At 41.6% G+C, this 18,388-nt stretch overlaps 1 protein-coding gene across 1 annotated transcript in view; it reads right to left on the minus strand.

The window, feature by feature from the left end:
- The window catches only part of RHOBTB3 (Rho related BTB domain containing 3), a 49,488-nt gene that overhangs the window by 17,350 nt on the left and 13,750 nt on the right, over window positions 1-18,388 (minus strand). Inside the window, exons 4-8 of the mRNA XM_080925786.1 lie at window positions 17,179-17,333; window positions 12,973-13,084; window positions 11,994-12,359; window positions 3,817-3,929; window positions 1,031-1,151 (exon numbers count right to left, since the gene is read on the minus strand). Coding sequence (XP_080781912.1) covers window positions 1,031-1,151; window positions 3,817-3,929; window positions 11,994-12,359; window positions 12,973-13,084; window positions 17,179-17,333 — 867 coding nt within the window. The remainder of the gene's footprint in view (window positions 1-1,030; window positions 1,152-3,816; window positions 3,930-11,993; window positions 12,360-12,972; window positions 13,085-17,178; window positions 17,334-18,388) is intronic.

Raw genomic sequence — 18,388 nt, forward strand, 5'->3', positions numbered from 1 at the left:
CAAGTTCTCCACCTACAAACGAGTATTATGAAGCTGGCCTCAGGCAGACGCTTTGGACTTTTCATTTCGGCCGTTAATAAAATCCAAGTGCACCACTGCCAGTGGCTAACGGTTAGTCAGCTGTGGGTCTTCTAACCCGATGAGAGAGCTATAGTTAGTCTATGGCTTCTTCTTGTTTCCCTGCCCCTTGAGTCTCAAATCGATCTCAAGGTCTCGCATACTGTCCCACTTTCAGAGTCCCCGGCTCACACGGCATATGGTGCTGCCAACAGAGCTTTTTTAAAAACAAAAAGTTCAGTTCACTGGTTTTCTTGACATAGGAACAAAGTTAAAAGCAGAGAGATATTGCTGGGGAAAGGTACTGCAAAGTAAACTATACCAGCTCCCACACATTTCCAAATTAGAAATACATCTCCCTCTTTACAATGGCCGATCTTAAGCCCTACTTAATTTATTTGCAAACAACTCCTTTTGACCTTGTGTAATTGAAGCTATCTGACAATTCATCTTTAAAATTATGCATTTGATCTAGTAATGTGGCAGAATTATCCATGCAAGTAATCAGTAATGGGCTTCCAAGACAGCTCGTCTTTATTAAAATTAGGCAGCATTATTTCCCACAGAGATAAGAGGCAGTTTTCAGTTGCTCTGGCGATAGTAATTCTCACAGTGCTGCCAGGGACACATTTAGCAATAACTGTGAATGCCTCATGTAGGTCAGACAATTTTTTTTTAAAAAAATTGAATAAATCAAGCAAGAGACAATGAGCTTTTAAGAGAGCTAACTTCGGATAAATTAAAAACAGGATCTTAAGAAACACAGAAATGAAAACAGAGAGGATCATTCCCCATCCCCATCCCAGATGAGGTGAGATATGGACGGAGGGAAATGTAAATTCCTTTTCTTAGTTTATAAAGTGATTTCCTTACAGTTCAGCTGGTATTACTTTATGTATTTGAAGCTGAACTAGAACCTGAGAGAAGCAAGTAAGAAAAATGCAGAGTGAGCTCTGTAACCACTGAGCCATACCTTGTATTTCAAAGACAACATCTGCGAGCATCGGTTTATTAAGGAAAAACTTGAGAGATGTATTATAAAACCACAGAGGCTTCCTGGCTTGGTAGGTCTTGCAATTCCTCAGGCAATTAATCTATCAGGAGAAAGCACAGCACAAAGTGGAAAGTGTTCAGTTTGCTTTGATAACAAACACGGAAAACTGCATATAGGCAATCACAGTTGCCTCATAGTGGCACCTCTAATCACATCTCTGAGGGGGACACTCCCTGGAGCACTTCATCTGCTGCCTGTAAAGTAGCACCAGGCCACTTGCTAAGTGGTGGCCAGGGAATCCAGGGATCGTGGATCCCTGAGAGCCACTCATGCAACAGGGGGTAAATATGTTTCTTTATCACACATGTCTTTGTTCAGCCTGGCAGGGCTTTCTTCTAAAGAATAAACACACACTCCCCAGTGTGTGTGTGTGTGTGTGTGTGTGTGTGTGTGTGTGTGTGTGTGTGTAGCAGACTACTGGAGCCTACAGAAACTACAGAAAGCCCTGAGGTCTTGGATCTACAACTCCACACAGTGCCTTGGTCTACTAACATTTTCAAGTACAGTTGTCCAAATTAGGGCTGCAACCTTAAATTGTATGGCCACAATCCCTCATTGGAACCACTTAGTTATGGCTCTTATTGAAATTATTTTACTAACTATTGATGACTTTATTAGATCCTTGGCTGGAGTTTTGAATCTCACCCTCATGGGAACTTCCATGCTCAATCAGTTGGGGAAATCCAGAACCTCTGCCCTTAAGAAGTCACACATCAGACTCTGGCAATCAGAGCAAGCAAGGCCTAATTGTCTACCTGTTCTAATCTACTTTGAAGGGAAGTTGCCAAGCTTTTGTGAAGGAAGAAAAGAATACTGTACTCTTGACAAGGAAAAAGAAAACCTACTCTGGCATGAACTGCAAAAGCATGGTAGGAGGGAAGGAAGTAACAGGTCCTGGTCCTCCACTGCCAGGTCTCAACCCTGCGCCATAGCACCCACTGGGGGAACCAGCATTTAGAATGCAAGTGATTAATGCACATAAGAAGAGTGACAGCCAAGCCCACCCAGAATCAGAGAGCTGGCTGGGCCTGCAGTGCCTTGCTTTATTCTACTTTAATTCATGACACACGCCCAAGTGCCCACATTCCTAGGACACACTTGGTAAACAGAAAGGGTGGAAGGGTGGGTGCAAGGCTCACAGAACCACAGTTCCTTCACCACTTGGAGGTGATGTTATTCTCAGTCTCTCAAAGGAGCGAGTGCCAAAACAGAGAAAGAAACAGACACATGTGTCATGTAGATAAAGGTTATGAATCTGCACACAGTGAATCTTACACCATGTATGAAGCATGTGGAGTGTGAAGGGGTATTTTCTCCTGGTTCATACATTAACTCTTTAGACTACTTTAATAACACAATGCAGATATTTATGCATTTTTAAAGGATTACTTAATTGAGTTAGGTTAAAAGAGAGGTATTATTAACCTTTGATTTCTATAAGGCTGGCTAGCTTATGGATACTTGCTGCACTGTGTTACTTAAACAATAGATCTTACCCCTTAATTCTTCATTTCTCTGTTAATTTGTTCCCCTCAACTAAAAATTCTTATTCATGAAAAGCTAGTACAAGCCAGGTATGGTAGCATATATGCAAGATGAGCACCAGGGGAGCTAAAGTAGTAAAGGTACAAGTCTGAGGCTAGCCTGGGCTACAACAAGAGTTTGAAGTCAGTTTCAAAGGGGAAGTCTCAGTGAGCAAAGACATGTGCTGTCTGAGTTTAATCTCTAGAGCCCACATGGAGGAAGGAAGAACCAACTGCACATATATGTGCTCTTTCACACACGACTGTATATACTTATACATGTATATACATATGTGTATATACGCACATACTAAGTGAAGGTAAAAACAACCTTTTAAATCAGGAAACGAAAAACTATCACATCATTAAACTATTAACTTTAAATGTTAGTAATGTGGGCTGTAGAATTAAATCATCTGTAAAAAAATAACTAAAGGGATGTTTTTCTTATATTTAGAGAAAACCTATATTTTTCTAAGCATTGCACACAGCTTACCCTTTCAATATACTATAGCCAATTTGATTAAACATGATTCAAAATAAAAATAAACTGGCTAAATTATGCAATACAATTGTCTTAGAGTTTAACAAGTGTATGTTTAAAACCTTTACAGACTCTGTACAATCTAAATCACTGCAGTTTTATTACCATACAACATCAGTGTTTTTATAACCTTGAACCCAGTTTCTAATTTTGAAAATGTGCTCAGAGACTCCTTAGCTGTCTATTTGGTTAGCTATGTTGCTTGGAACTCTTTGAAAAGTTTGCACAGGAACAAGGCCTCTCCCCAAAGCTATCCATATTTAAATAACGTGGTGTGAAAAAGCATTTCTCCTAGAGGTCCAGGTGCAGGAGCCTGGCAGCCTCCCATCTCAACTTGGGCCAGGCAGGCTCAGGGCATGCCTTTAATTCTAGCACTCAGGAGGCGGGCTGCTGTTTGTGTTCTCAGGGCTCCAGTGGGGTGTTCTGAAGACAGAATTCACAAATAAACAGTTCAAAGACATGACTCACACATTTCCATCTCCACAAAAATTAAAGTCTTAGTCTTATTTAAATCATTTAAACAGAAACATATACATAAGGGAAAACATTTATATTTATGAATTATTTAACTTTGCTAGTGACTCAATGTTATAATCATCAAACTATAACAGTGATAATTCAGAGTCAAATTAACTTACCTTTCCTGGTGTTTTTAAAATACATTTAACTTTCTCAATTATATCAGAAACATCCCCTGAATCTCTCAACTTCCTCCTGACATCTTCTTCCAGCTCTTCCCACTGAAAAGCACCTGTAAAGAATTAGATACATCAGATTTCCCTGTGTCAGTAAAAGGTATGAAAAGCTGGGTCTCTTCTTAGATTATCTTTTTAGATTATGCTCCCTTCTTGTATTTTTTTTCCCCTGTAGCAAACATGTCTCTTGAAATGTGTATTTCACAAGTCTGTTTGCCTTCTCTTAAACCAGTGGTTCTCAACTTGTGGATGGTAACCTCTGTGGGGGCTAACCTTTCTCAAAGGAGTCACCTAAGACCAGCAGAAAGCACAGTTATTTACATTATAATTCATAACCATAGTAAATTACAGTTATGAGGCAGTAACAAAAGTAACTTTATGATTGGGGGTCACCGCCACATGAAGAACTGTATTAAAGGGTCACAACATTAGGTAGGTTGAAAACCACTGTTGAAAACCATCTTCCTTTCTGACAAATGCCATTTATGAAGCAGGTACTCAGCTGGTGACTTAGCAGCCCCAGCCAGGATGAGTTTCTGAGAAAAGCGAGCTGACAAGTTGCCTATTTGCTCCCAGAGCAAAGGTGAGTATGGCCTTTCACAGGCGATGTTGGACAATATCGCTACCAGTGGAGAGCAAAGCTTACTTACCATTGGTGTGGAAAGCCACACAGCAGAAACATTCATTCAGAAGGCATTGTGTGCCATCGGACACAGGATGGGACATCTGCTCTGAAACTCTACAAAGCTAACCTGAGAAAGGTAATGAGATTGTTCTCTGATACACTCCATCTGAGATCCAGCCACTGCAGCAACATCAGCTGCCAGGTCTTTTCCTCAACTTAGTCTCCATCTTGGCCAACCTCAGAACTACTCTGCTTGGGCTCCTTCACTAACGCCACATACTCTGTGAACCCTTTTTCTTCCCCTGTAGTTCTATTTTATGGTCAGCAAATGGTGGCCTTTACCCAAAATGCTTCTCTCACATGGCCCACAGCACTCTTCTTCTCAGCCTTCCTCCTCCCTGACGACCTTTTATCTTGGGACCCAGCCTGCTATTCAAGCTAAGTTTCCAAAAAGTATGATTTATGCTCATGGTGTTTCAAGGTGCCTTAGTGACTATTCCATTGCTGCCAAAGTAACTCTTAAGGAAGAAAACATCTAGTTGGGGCCTGGGCATTATCATCATGGTGGGAACACGGCAGCACACATGAAGCTGGAGAAGTGGCTGAGAGCTAGCTACATCCTGATCTGCAAAGAAAGAGAACCTGGACCTGGACTCTTGAAATCTCATCCCCAGTGACACACATCCTCAAAAGGGCAACATCTCTTAAGCCTTATAATCATTTCAAATAGTATATATATATATCCAGTAGTGATTAAGCATTCAAATATCTGAGCATTGGGGGAGGGGGGCATTCTTATTCAAACCACCAAACAAGATGATTGATTACCCTCATCTGCCCTCATCTGACTTACATGAGGTCCAAACTTCTAAAAATAGAACTAAAGCATCCTGCCACAGACAGACACAGTAATGGGGGTAGGGGGAGCTCATTCCAGTTTTATCTCTGCCGTTAACTATTGGTGTGATATCAAAGAAGCCATTCCACTCCTTGGGGCAGGTAATCAAGATCCTTTGCTATCTGCTCCTAATCTACATTGTCTGGTATATCACTTCCGGATGCCCTCATGATTGGGACTGAGGACTGAGCAGAATATACAATAATTCACACTTTAAGCCAATGGGATCAGGACACTGCAAACAGCTTCTACCTGTGGGAAGCAAAGCCAACCAGAGGGTCTGATCCCAGGGCTCTAGGCATTGGCTTTTTACTCTTTTAAAAGTTGGTTTATTTTTATGTATAGGAAGGTTTGACTTCATGCATGTAAGTGTGCCACATGTGTTCAGTGACTAAGGAAACCGAGAAGAGTGTTAGATCCTGTGGAACTGGTGTGAAGATCAGTTGTTAGCTACCACACGGGTACTGGGAACAGAACCTGGGTGCTATGCAAATGATCTTTTTTTTTTTATTGGATACTCTCTGTATTTACATTTGAAATGTTATCCCCTTCCCCCACTTTACTCCCATCCCCCACTCTCCTTCTCCACTTGTCTCCACAAAGGTGCACTTGCTCCTAATCACCCTCTCCACCTCAGTGCCTTGGCATTCATCTACACTGGGAAAACGAGCCCTCCCTAAACCAAAGGCCTCTTCTCACATTGATGCCAGACATTGCTGTCTTCGGCTGCATATGTAACTGAAGCCATTGGTCTCACAATGTGTGCTCAATGGCTGGTGTTTTAGTCCATGGGAGTTGTGGAGAGTTTGGTTGGTTGATAATGTTGTTCTTCCCATGAGGTTGCAAACCCCTTTCAGATCCTTCAGTCCTTTCTTTAGCTCCTTCATTAGGGTCCCATATTCAGTCCAATGGTTAGCGGCAAGCTTATACAAATAATCTTAACCACTGAGCCCTCTCTCCAGTTGCTTTTGGTTACACTCCCATTGTTGCTAGATAGCTTCCACCTTTTCACCTCAGCTTCAGCAGCATTTGTCATTTCTATCATATAAAATGGCCAAATCTGAGCTAAAAACATGATCTCCCAGACCTTGGAATTGGGAAGGATAAACACAGTCACCCACACAGGAGCCCGACTCTCAACACAGGTGCAGCCTTGACTCCAGCTCACCACTGCCTGTCCTACTTGTGACAACTCTTCTAATCTGACCTCCCTGCTGGATCAACCTTCCTTCTCACACTCCAGAAGGATGACAAGTCTCTTAAGAACTGTCTGCTTGCTCTTTCCCCTTTTTTATATCATTGATTTTTTTTAACTGGGCACACATAATGTTTTCACAATCTGACACATTCTTTGGGTCATCTTTCCAGACCCCCTTCTCCCCTGCACATAGACAAAGGTTTGTATAAATATCAGGACCTCTAAATTCACAGGTGATTCTGTGACACCTATGCCTTCATTCTTCCTACTGGGAGAGGATGCCAAAAGCCTTTCTCCGTTTTGAAGGTCCATTTCTGTCCTTGCTAAACCCTGGTGCTTTGGAACACACCTTCCCTCTCAAAGTGTCTTGGTCTCTTGGTTCCTGACAACAGGCTCACTGAGTGTCCTCTGCCAGTGCTGGGCAGTATCCTCTGAGGATTACACACTTCGGATGTGTTTGTGGATACCCAAGAGCCAGAGGTTGGACAGCAAAACCACCACACAAAACAAAGCTGAGACACTGCCTCCTCTGAGCATCACAGAACAGTTTTCTACTCTGTTGAAGAATGGGCTTGGCATGGGAGACTCCTGCATACCAATTTGACACCAACACCTCAGAAAGCCATATGCTAGCCTCATGTCCATTTGTAATACTCAGAAATTACCACAGTGCGAAGAGATTTTCCACTGAAAAGAGATTTTTCACTTTTCTGCGATTTCCCTAACCACTGTGCAATAAACTACATACATTAAGAAAAAAAAGCCAGATAGATATATGGAATAACTTAGAAACCAATGGAGCACAGATTGCTTTTCTCCATCCTAGCTGTGCATTATACTGACCTGAGGAGAGATAGTTTGTAAAATACAGCAGAGGAAACCTCACCCTAATTAACTTAAACTTCCTAGAGCTAAGGTTCCAGACACTAATATGTTTTAAAGTCTCCCAAGGCCCCTAATGCAGTCTGAGGGCTTCTGTTGATGGACCATGTTCTCACTTTAAAAATACAAGACAATATCAATACCCAGTTAGTGGCACACAGTCTACAAAAGTACTTTTGATTTGTCTACACTCATCCTAACTGAAGAAGAGCACAGATACATTCTCCGTATTGACCTTTACCATTGCTAAGTAAAACTTACATCCAGTTAATACAAGTAAAGTTATATTCACCTAAGAACATCTACATAATACCTCCATTCAAAGGACTATCTGAAAGCAAGCCAGCATCAAATAATATACATAACCAGGCAAACTCAGGGACCACTTAGTGTTTAAAAACAACTCACCAAGAGCCAATAACCAAGAATGAAAGGAGAAAAAAAAATTCCTAACAGCACTAATGTTTTCTTAAGTAGAAATGTTAATCACGTCATCCTTGAGGCTGTAACTGCTAATAAACCAATAATCCCAAGGCAAGGACTTCTTTCTGTAGTGCAAATGTTTAACACCCTCTTAACAGTTCCCAGTAAACAGTGTCATCAATAGGCAGTGTCACATGGCAGGATCTGTACACCTGATCACTTGGCACTGTGCACCGAGGTTTTTGAGGATAACTTCCAAAGTGTTTCAGCAGGTCACTTAGTCGACTGCAGAAATTAACATATATAAGCCAGACACATGTGGACTGTATCTAGATATTCAAAACATTTAAAGGGAAAACAAACTAAAGCTTTGTAGGTGAGTATAAAATGCTAACCAGACTATGAAATAGGTGGCTTCTAAATAACAAGCGCCCCTCCCCCCCAAAAATCCACATTTACGTCCAGTTCCTAGATGTAAATAGAACTTTTTATTTAAAAAGTACCTTTGTGGACTAGTTGATTTTTTGTTTGACAGAGATCTGTTTATTGTATGGTTTTAGCTCCTGGGCAAAGTTGTGCTATGGAGTTCTGTCCTTGCCTAAGCAGCTGTGGTGACATGCTATGGGCTCCTGTCCTCTGTAGTTCCCTGACATGCCTGGTGACCTATGGGCTATGAAGAAAGCACCGCACAACGGTGCCATAAAACCTGTGTTCTGCCATAAAACATTTTCCAAAACATTGGAAAATGTCTCAAGGGAACATTTTAATTTCATACAGACAAGTCCCCGTTGAAGACTGTATGAAAACTGTAGACTTAAGATTTTTGTTTTATTTGGTTAAAAAAAAATTAAAGTACTAATCTATTAGCAAATGAAAACCTATCAGAGGAAACAAATACCAGTGATAATCAGATATATTGTTTTGATAATGGGATCCGGATGGTTTTTCTTTTTTTGTAATAAACATACATTTAAAAAAACATGTAATGATGGCTTTAGTATCTTTAAAAACAGAAATTAAGCTGACCTCTGCTCCATTCATGTGTATCATTTGTACATAATCAAAGAATGATTAATACAAACCTCTGAGCATTTCAACCTGCCATCAGGCTCCTTATGCCCCAGGTTAATCCTCCTCCGTCTCCTGCCTGGCTGGGCCAGATGATGTACAAAAGCTCTGAGCTGGCTGAGAAGCTCACTTCCCCATATACTCCACAGCCTCTGCTCTCCCAGGCACCTTGTTCCCATGCTCCCCAAGCTTCTACTCATCTGCTAAGAGCCACTCGTCCTCTTTGGGCAGACACAGGCCAAGACACCAAGAGCTGAGCTCCAACTAGCTCTAAGTCAGACAGTCCTGCAGTTTTCTTCTGTGTCCTAAATTGACCACAGGCTTCCAGGCCCAGCCTCTCAACTGAAATCTAAGCCCTAATTCACTGGCTGTGGCATAGACCCAGTGTCCAACCATCACTTGGAGTCTGTGGGAAATACAGCCCACTCTGCACCCACACTGCACCCACCTCTGCCTCACCGTCATAATCTGCATACTTACTGTTGGGATTCTGTAAACCCCACCCCTCAGTTACTTGGCTACTGCTCCGCCCCAATGACCTGACACTATAAAAGGGGCTGCTTGCCCCCTCCTCTCTCTCTTGCCTCCTGGCTCTCTTGCCTCTCTAGGCCTCTTGCAGCCTTGCTATCCCACCCCTACCCCTCCTCTTCCCCTTTCCTTCCCCCCTCTCCCTCCACGTGCTCATGGCCAGCCCCTATGCCTCTAATCCTCTATTCCCCCCTCCCTCTCTCTCTCTGCCTCTACCACCCTCTTAACTCTCCCATGACCTGAATAAACTCTATTCTGTACTATACCGTTGTGTGGCTGGTCTCTCAGGGGGAAGGGATTCCCAACATGGGCCCCCCAGAGGCATCTCCCTTGCCCCCAGGCCTCACCGCACCTCTATGGGCCATATGCCCCCCACTCTCTTCATCCTTCCCCTAACATTGGTGCCAAAACCCGGGAAGTCATCTTTTCACAACATTGTTGCCCCGTGACTTTTCCTTTCACTTACAGGTTCCCCAGGTGACCTCACATTCTAAGATTTAAAAGCACCAGTCTGATGCTGAAAGGTCACAGTGTTAGCCTCACTGAATCTGTGTGCCAGACTGACTGAGCTTTCTTACTGAGTTCTTGTCTTACCCACTCTATGTTGACCCCCTCCCCCACCACGCATGTGCAGTCTGAAGAAAGCCTGATCACACTGAGGACAATGTCACAGTTTCTAGAATGGCTGAAACTGTTCCTACGAGCCTAGATCGCTCATCTCCCTCTCTGTACCCCTGAGAAAGTACCGACAGTCCCCAGAAAACATCAGTTGTAAGGACTACATGTTTGCCACTGCATCTGTATATGTGAATAAATCTCTTTCTAATTGTCGCCGAGAGAATTCAGAAAGCTCTCACAGGTAACTGTCAGGGGCATGGGTGAGGGTACAGGTAGAACCTTTTCTTTTCTTTTCTTTTCCCTTTGTCCATTTCCCCACCACTGTATTGACTTTAAAATGCCAAAAAAGCATCCTTCCCCATGAGAACACCAGGCAGGTATAGTCTCTGGCTGTGTGGACCTGCTTTATACCTACCATACTAAGAAAGCACAGCTGCTTTACAGTATCCCGCTGCCTTCCAGAATTAAATAATATTATGGGAAACCTGCTGAATAATTCATAGACTTTCAACAGTAAAATCATTGAAAAGCCAAACACAGCCTTCACAGTTCTCTAGACATTTGAGAATAAGAATTAATATCAAAGTCTGAGCTGTGAGATTCTTAAGTTTAAACATTAAAACCTGTAGAACTAAAAGAAGCCAATAACTAGATCTTTGATGACTCAAGCTACTTGGGCCTGATCTACATGGGGCACTGAAATTTATGTAAACCTGCCAAGCTGAAGGCAGTGTGCCCTATGGGTACTTGTGAATTTTACAAACCACTATTCACTAAGCCACCACAACATTATTCTCACATTTCCAACAAAAAAACAACTATTTAAGTTATTTTTAAAACCCTAATTAAATTTTAACTTATTACATGATATATCTATAACTCAAGTGTAAAAAAAAGAATATCTTAGTTTTTAGAGGTAATTTTCCATTGCATACACATATCATACACGTCATACACATGTCATATACAGGTCATGCACATATCATAGATATACACATGCCATACACATATCATACACATTATACATGTCATACACATGTCATACACATCATATACATGTCATACACATATCATAACTATAACATCATACACATATCATAAACCAACTGATGACATTGGGTCACATTCACCATTTTGGCATTGGTATATGAGCCTGGTTGTACGATTCCTGACACCTTGCTTTTAGTTACTTCAGGTACATACTCAGACATGAATTGCTATATTTTGCTGTTTTAATTTTCTAATAACTGCCATATTCTTTCTTTCTCTTTTTTAAACCTAAAGACTTACTCCATTTGTACCCTCTCAGAGGCCTGATCTTTTTTTTTTTTTTTTTTAAGTTATATAAGTACACTGTAGCTGTCTTCAGACACACCAGAAGAGGGCATCAGATTCCATTACAGATGGTTGTGAGACCATGTGGTTGCTGGGAATTGAACTCAGGACCTCTGGAAGAGCAGTAAGTGCTCTTAACTACTGAGCCATTTCGCCACCTCCACCATATTCTTTCTAAAGCATTAAAAGAAAATGGCACAAACAATGCCACTGATGAACTCTGAAGACATTATGGGTCTAATAATGAAGAAAAATGCATCTAATATTACTTGCTTGTACACTTAAAGATGACTGAAAGAGCAAATCATACGATATGTGATTTTGCCATTTTATTTTCCTTAAGGCAAATAAATTTGCCAAGAAGGAAAATAACTTGGATATTTCTAGGTGTAAAGCAAATGCTGTAGTTTATGTGTTAAGTATCACCTCTGGGATCAGAGGATAAGATAAATGTAAAATTAACCAAGATTCTCACGGACCACAAGCATCCCTTATCTAAGGCAGCTTAACAGAGTAGACCTGACCAAGCACACTGGACACGGTACCTGAATAAATGAAGCGCAGAATGTCGGATAAACAGGAGCGGAAGAGGACGTCCTTAACAATGACACACAGAGGCGGGTTGCTGGGGGATTCCTGGCTAGCACCTGGAAGCACAGCATCTCTGTTTATGGCAAAGAGATCCTGGGTGGTTCGGATGATACTGGAATCCTGAATGTCAGTGGGGCTCTTCACATTGAAAAGCAGCATGAATACGTGGCTTACAGAGCAGAGAACAATCTTGTGGGCTTCCACGACGCCCGTCACTTCCGGGTGGTAAAAGACCACGTCAACACACTGGCAGCAGAGGAGCAAGTTATTCAAGTCGGCGTGATAGTGTGACGCTTCGGCTTTCAAGACAGGCATCTTTTCTGTTCCAGAGGGAAAATTAAAATAACAATTCAGGGTTTTTGTTTACACATACAGCCCCCAAAATTAAAAATAAGTATTCTTTAAAAATGAGGTGAATTTCTACAATTTCTACTAGTACCAGTACTTGCCCCCCCTTTTTAACCTACAAACCACTGATTTTGTACAGCTTAACCTATGCATAGATGAACTAGTTCATGGAGGATTACTGAAGCACATTTTACCAAATACACAATGAGAAAATTTTACATTTTGTAGTGAAAATGAAAACCTAATGATATGTGCAATAAAGTAACATTTCTCATTATTTGTATCTCAAAACAAAACATTCCCTCACCTGCAATGCTTTATTTAGTACTGGGGGAGGAGTCTTCTACCTGATTTTTTAAAATTTACCTAACACATGCTAAAGATCTGTAGGCTCAATCGTTGAATCAGTATTTCTCACAAGCGTGGTTTAACTACTGTCTGCTTTAGTGTCAGCTGAAAGGGTCCCAGCCCTTGTCCCAGGTTCACTGAAGAAGAATGTCAGATGGGCCCTGAGCACACTCAAATTTAAAAGCATTTTTTCTAAGATCTGTGACTTATAAGAAGTGTGCTCTAACAGTACCACACCTGGTTGTTCAAGCTGAGGAGGTCGAATTCCATGGAAGGAGCTGGTCATTTTCCTTTTCTTCATTTTTTCACTTGTCTTTTGATTTAAGGCTTGAATCATAAAATACTCCAACTAAACATGAATCAAATCATAATTAGAAGTCCAACATGATTATTTGTATTACAAACCATACCTGCAAATGGTTTCAATGTCAGCACCAATACTAGCAAGCATGTAAATAATTTTTTTACAAATTAAAAATAAATATATTTATGAGGATTGATTTTCTTTGTTCCAACACAGGAACACTCACTTAAGGAGACACACACACACACACACACACACACACACACACACACACACTGTAGCACTCAGTGGGAACCAGTGTAGTGACATTCAAAGCAGTAGTCGATATGGCCAGATCTGTCCACAGGTGTTCCCATCAGTGACGCATCTGCATTTGTTTCTCTTCAACACATTGTCCTTTACAAATTAAAACTCCCCTCAACACACACTAGCCTAGCTCCAGGCCTGTGATATATACCTTACAAAGTCTAGGCTTTGTAGAGGCACAAGTAGATGTCATCTCCACAGAAAGATATTAAAACATGAATCAGTAAAGCAAATTTGGAAACACAAAAAGATTTCTCTATTCTTGTTCTCTGGACCTATCATTATACAAATGTTCAGCCAGATTTAGCTTTGAATTCTCAAATTCCTCAGAAATACATGCAGTGTAGAATGGTCACCCCAAACTCCTGGACCCTAAGACCACCACTTCTCTTACCACCCCCATGCCCAGGGAATTCTCTGCACACACAGGGATACCCCAAGCTCCAGCTGTTCATGTCCCCAATCCCTCTCAACAGTTACCCCTGGGCCACTTCTCAGGTATAGGGGTTCCAGCAACGCAGCCCACCATCAGAATGGCAGGCCCATGAGAGGGCCTATCCAGGTCAGGAAACAGACTTTTGATCAGTGGCCCAGCAATCCGAGTCATGTGACTGGGAGCCTCATCATAGCTCTAACAAAACTGTGTGTGCCAATGAAATGCGACTCTGAAATGCGAGCTGTATCTAACACTCAAGGAACCTAATCTCACTTTATTTCAATAAATTTTAAAATCTAAATAGCAATAGCCACGCGTGGAAGCACAGGCAGTTCTACAAAGTGAAGAGTTGTTTGCTCCAAGTGGTCACATCCTTTTTGGATCCATTTGCCCTATGAGAAGGGGTACAGCCAAGGTTGGGGCTCTCTAAACCCCACAGACAAGTATCCTCTTACTCAGGACTGAGAAGAATGCCATACAGCTTTTTATCCCTCCCTGAAACATAAGATTTTAAATGCTCTTTAGCTTCAGAATTATCATCTCCACTTGTATCCTTGCAAATACCATAATCTCTTACCTCAAGATTTCAGTTACAAATTACTACTGAAGAGTCTAGAGAGAGACCTGAGGAGTTGGCTCAGGTAGAGGTAAAGAACTGGCTGACCAAGTGTGAAGATATGAGTCTAGAAACCCAGAGCCCTTGTGTAGCCAGAAGTGGCAAAAGGAGTCTGTAGTCTCAGCATTCCTGCTGAGAGATGGGAGGTGCAGACAGGCCATCCTGCAAAGGTCCTGGGCCAACTGTGTATGTGATAGTGACAGCAAGACCGTCTCTCTCCAACAAGATGGAAAGTGTGGACCAACATCCAAGACTGTCTTCTAACCTCCACATGAATACACAATGGCACATACACGTGCATGCATGCACACGGACACACATATCAAGATCATCTTGATTCTGTTTCATATTCTCACTAAGTATTAACACAAAAGAAACACCCATGTCTCTCTCCCAACTTGGACCACATCTCAGTCCTTCTCATGTGTCTCATTGCAACTATACCATTAAATATTTGGAAGAAAGAGAAACATGGAAGAGAAAGAAGAGAAACAGAGATGAGGAATGATCCTAAGTATTTCAGGCTCCAGAAGCTGGAATAGAGACTCTTATCCCAATAGAAATGAAACTAAGTCCAACCCATGAAACAGCCATCAAATAAAATCATTAAAGAAAGAAGATAACAATCCTGTACTTCACATAAATTCCCTAAGTATCTCATGGAAATGAACAGTTTATCAAGTTAAAATATTTCAAACTCACTACAATAAAAATGGACTGAATTGTAGCTTTTATGTTTACTAGAAATCAGTATCATTTATATTTATTAATTATAGCCAGGTTAGTAAAATCCAGAGAATAAAAAGTCTATAGTCATGTGTGGTAATTGTAATGTTTCAACACAAGCATATGTTAAGTCCAAAGATCTCACACTTAAGGTAGAGTTGTTTTGGGTGTTGACTTTCATTGATTATCAGATTTGTCTACTGAGAAGGGTTACTTCTCAGAGAGCTCAACAGTTTAAGGCCGGTCAATTGATAAATGATGCAAATAGTCTCCAAATACCTTCTAATTCTTAGTATTAGCTATGTGATAGGTATTGTATGTTGAAACTTAAAATGAACACAAGACACACCACCACTGCAGTTGAACCAAAGCCTAGCTCCTTCACATCCAACAAGAAGCTGTCTACAGAAACAGTCCTATGTGTGTGGCTTTCTTTTTTTTCACCCACAACAACTCCTTTATACAATATATTCTAACCATAGTTCCCTTCCCTACAAGACTACTCAGATCCTCCCATCCATCCAACTCCACACCTTCATTCTCTCTTTATTAAACAAACCAGCAAACAAACTAACAAAAAGGCATAAAAAACACCACACACACACACACACACACACACACACACACACACACACACACCACATAAAAATACTAAATTGGAAACCCTAATATACAATCAAAAGACCAGAAAGATTGGGGGAGGGAGCCCAAATAAAGCATATGTACCAAAATCTACAAAACCACCACTGAGCTCTGTCTTTGTTGGCCATCTATTACTGGGCATGGGACCTTAAGTGTGGTTTGTATACTCAGTGAGACTCCCTGGGAGAAAAACTAATTTTTTTCCTTTGCAGATGGTTGTCAATTGGACATGGCTTGTGTAGGGATGAGGTCTCTTATCCACTCCCCCTCTCAGCACTGGGATCCCCTCTGGTTTAGACCCGTGCAGGCCCTGTGTGTAGAATCCGCCACTGTCTCTGAGTCCATGTGTGTCCATCCTGCTATATTTGGAAAGCATTGTCCCCTTTGTGTCATCTGTACACTCTGTCTCTTGCACATGGTTCCCTGAGTCCTGAAGGGAGGCATTTAGAACCGAGTGTTCCTTTGAATTATAACAAAATTGGTTGTGAAGTCTTACTGAACCATGCATAAAAGAAAATCGGGTTTTTTCCAACTATTAAAGAGAACTCTTAGGGACTGCTTGTTCAGGTTACAAGGTTCATTCAGCTGTAGATCAGATATTACAAACCAGGATGGGAAGATGATTCTGTCAGTAAAGTACTTGCTTTGCAAGTACAAGGACCTGATCCATGTGGGAGGAAAATGCTGGGCTTGGTGGGAAGTGCTTGTAATCTCCTCACTAGGAAAGTAGAGACATACAGATCCCTAGGACTCACTGGCCAGCCAACTTTGCCATTGGCCAGCTCTAGGCCAATGATCTAGTCTTAGAAAACAAAGCAGGCAAGAAGAACAACACTCAGGATTGACCCCTGACCTCTACACAACATATATTACCAACCCCTCCCTGATGCCCCAGTAATGCCAAGTAGGGTGAAGCACGAGTCTAAGACCAGCTCTAGGGTGGGAAAGACAGGTGGACCTTTGAGGGACACTGACTAGCCAGCCTAGCTCACTTGGCAAGTTCCAGGCCAGAGAAAGAGTCCGTAGTCTTTAAAAACAAAACGTGAGCTATTTCTGACAACACCTAAGGATGTCATCTGGCCTTCACATGCAAGTGTGAACATATGCACCCATGCCCACATGCAGGCATATGTGTGCGTATACACACACACACACACACACACACACACACACGATTGCTATAAATTTGTGCAAGTTTGTATAATAACATGAGATTTTGACATATACAAAGAGCAATAGAGTATCACTTCTGAAAGATTCCAAAAGTCATAATAGATGGTAACAGTGTCTGGTTCAGTCTGTGCCACTAATTCATTGTTTCTTGGGGTTAAAACAAAGCTTATAGAACTAAACTTCCAATTTATGCCCTAGAAAATTGCTAAAGTGGCAGTCCCACAAATGACCTCCACTTACCACTCCTCCAAAGTACTTTCCAATGTAGAAATCATCAAGGCTATGCAGTTCAAGATAGGTAGCTCCCAGTTCTTTGGCGAGTTGGATCCCTTCCGTGGTGGTAACACAGCTCCCTCGGTCTGAGGTACACAGGGGGCATGTGCAAGGTAATTCTTCTGAGGAAAGGAATATTAAAAACAAAGGGTTCTAAAATTAATCAGGAAAATAAAATGCATAGGCAGTGTGAATGTTAATGCATGAGAGGAGGCATAACAATGGTGCTCCTCGTCTACACATACAACCAGCACCTGGCTTGTTAGAGCAAAGTCAACCATCCGACCGCTGACACAAACCATGAGAACAGAGGACAATGGCGCTCCTCGTCTACACATACAACCAGCACCTGGCTTGTTAGAGCAAAGTCAACCATCCAACCGCTGACACAAACCATGAGAACAGAGGACTGGATCTTCTTTTGTCATAAATTGCTAAGAATATTGCCAAGTTTGAATAAATCTTACACTTTTATTCTAATGGAACCCTTAATTTTTTAAAGTTGCATGCCACCCCTCATAAATTTCACGTGAAGTGCATTCTTAATGCAGTCATTTGGTTCTGCAACATTCTCTGAAGATTTATTTTTATTTTATGTTTGGGCATTTTGGCTGCATGTATTTCTGTGCAGCAGGAGTGTCAGGTACTAGCAAAGGCCAAAAGAACACTGGTTGCCTGAACTGGAAATACAGGTGGTTGTGAGCCACCATGTGGTACTGGGAAAGGAACCCAAGTCTCTGGAAGAGCAGCCGGGTACTCTTACCTGCTGAGCCATCTCTCCAGCCCCCTAAAACATTCTACTTTAGAGATAAAACTCAATCAAATTAAAGTTTATAGATTAAAAGTACCTAATAAAAATGTGAACCTCTCAGGATTCTTGTGTGACAGACAAGTTTACAACTGGAAAACTGGCCTATCATAATCGTTACACTCTTCTTCCTAAGGCCAAAATACATGATCAGGCCCATATTCACCAGCCAGCTTTGCTTGTCTCAGGGATAAATTTCAGATGTGCCATGTTCAAATAGCAACTAAAACAAAAGAATGGGGCAGTCACTGCAAGAACAGCATGCTGTTGCTGGTTAGTGTCCCTGGGAAGCACAATCTAAGATGTGGAATGGTGTGTGAGTGGTTTACTGCTTAGTGACTGTCCTAGTTAGGGTTACTACTGCTGTGA

This window comes from Micromys minutus, assembly GCF_963924665.1.
Source record: "Micromys minutus genome assembly, chromosome: 11".
In the NCBI taxonomy this organism is placed as follows: Eukaryota; Metazoa; Chordata; class Mammalia; order Rodentia; family Muridae; genus Micromys; species Micromys minutus.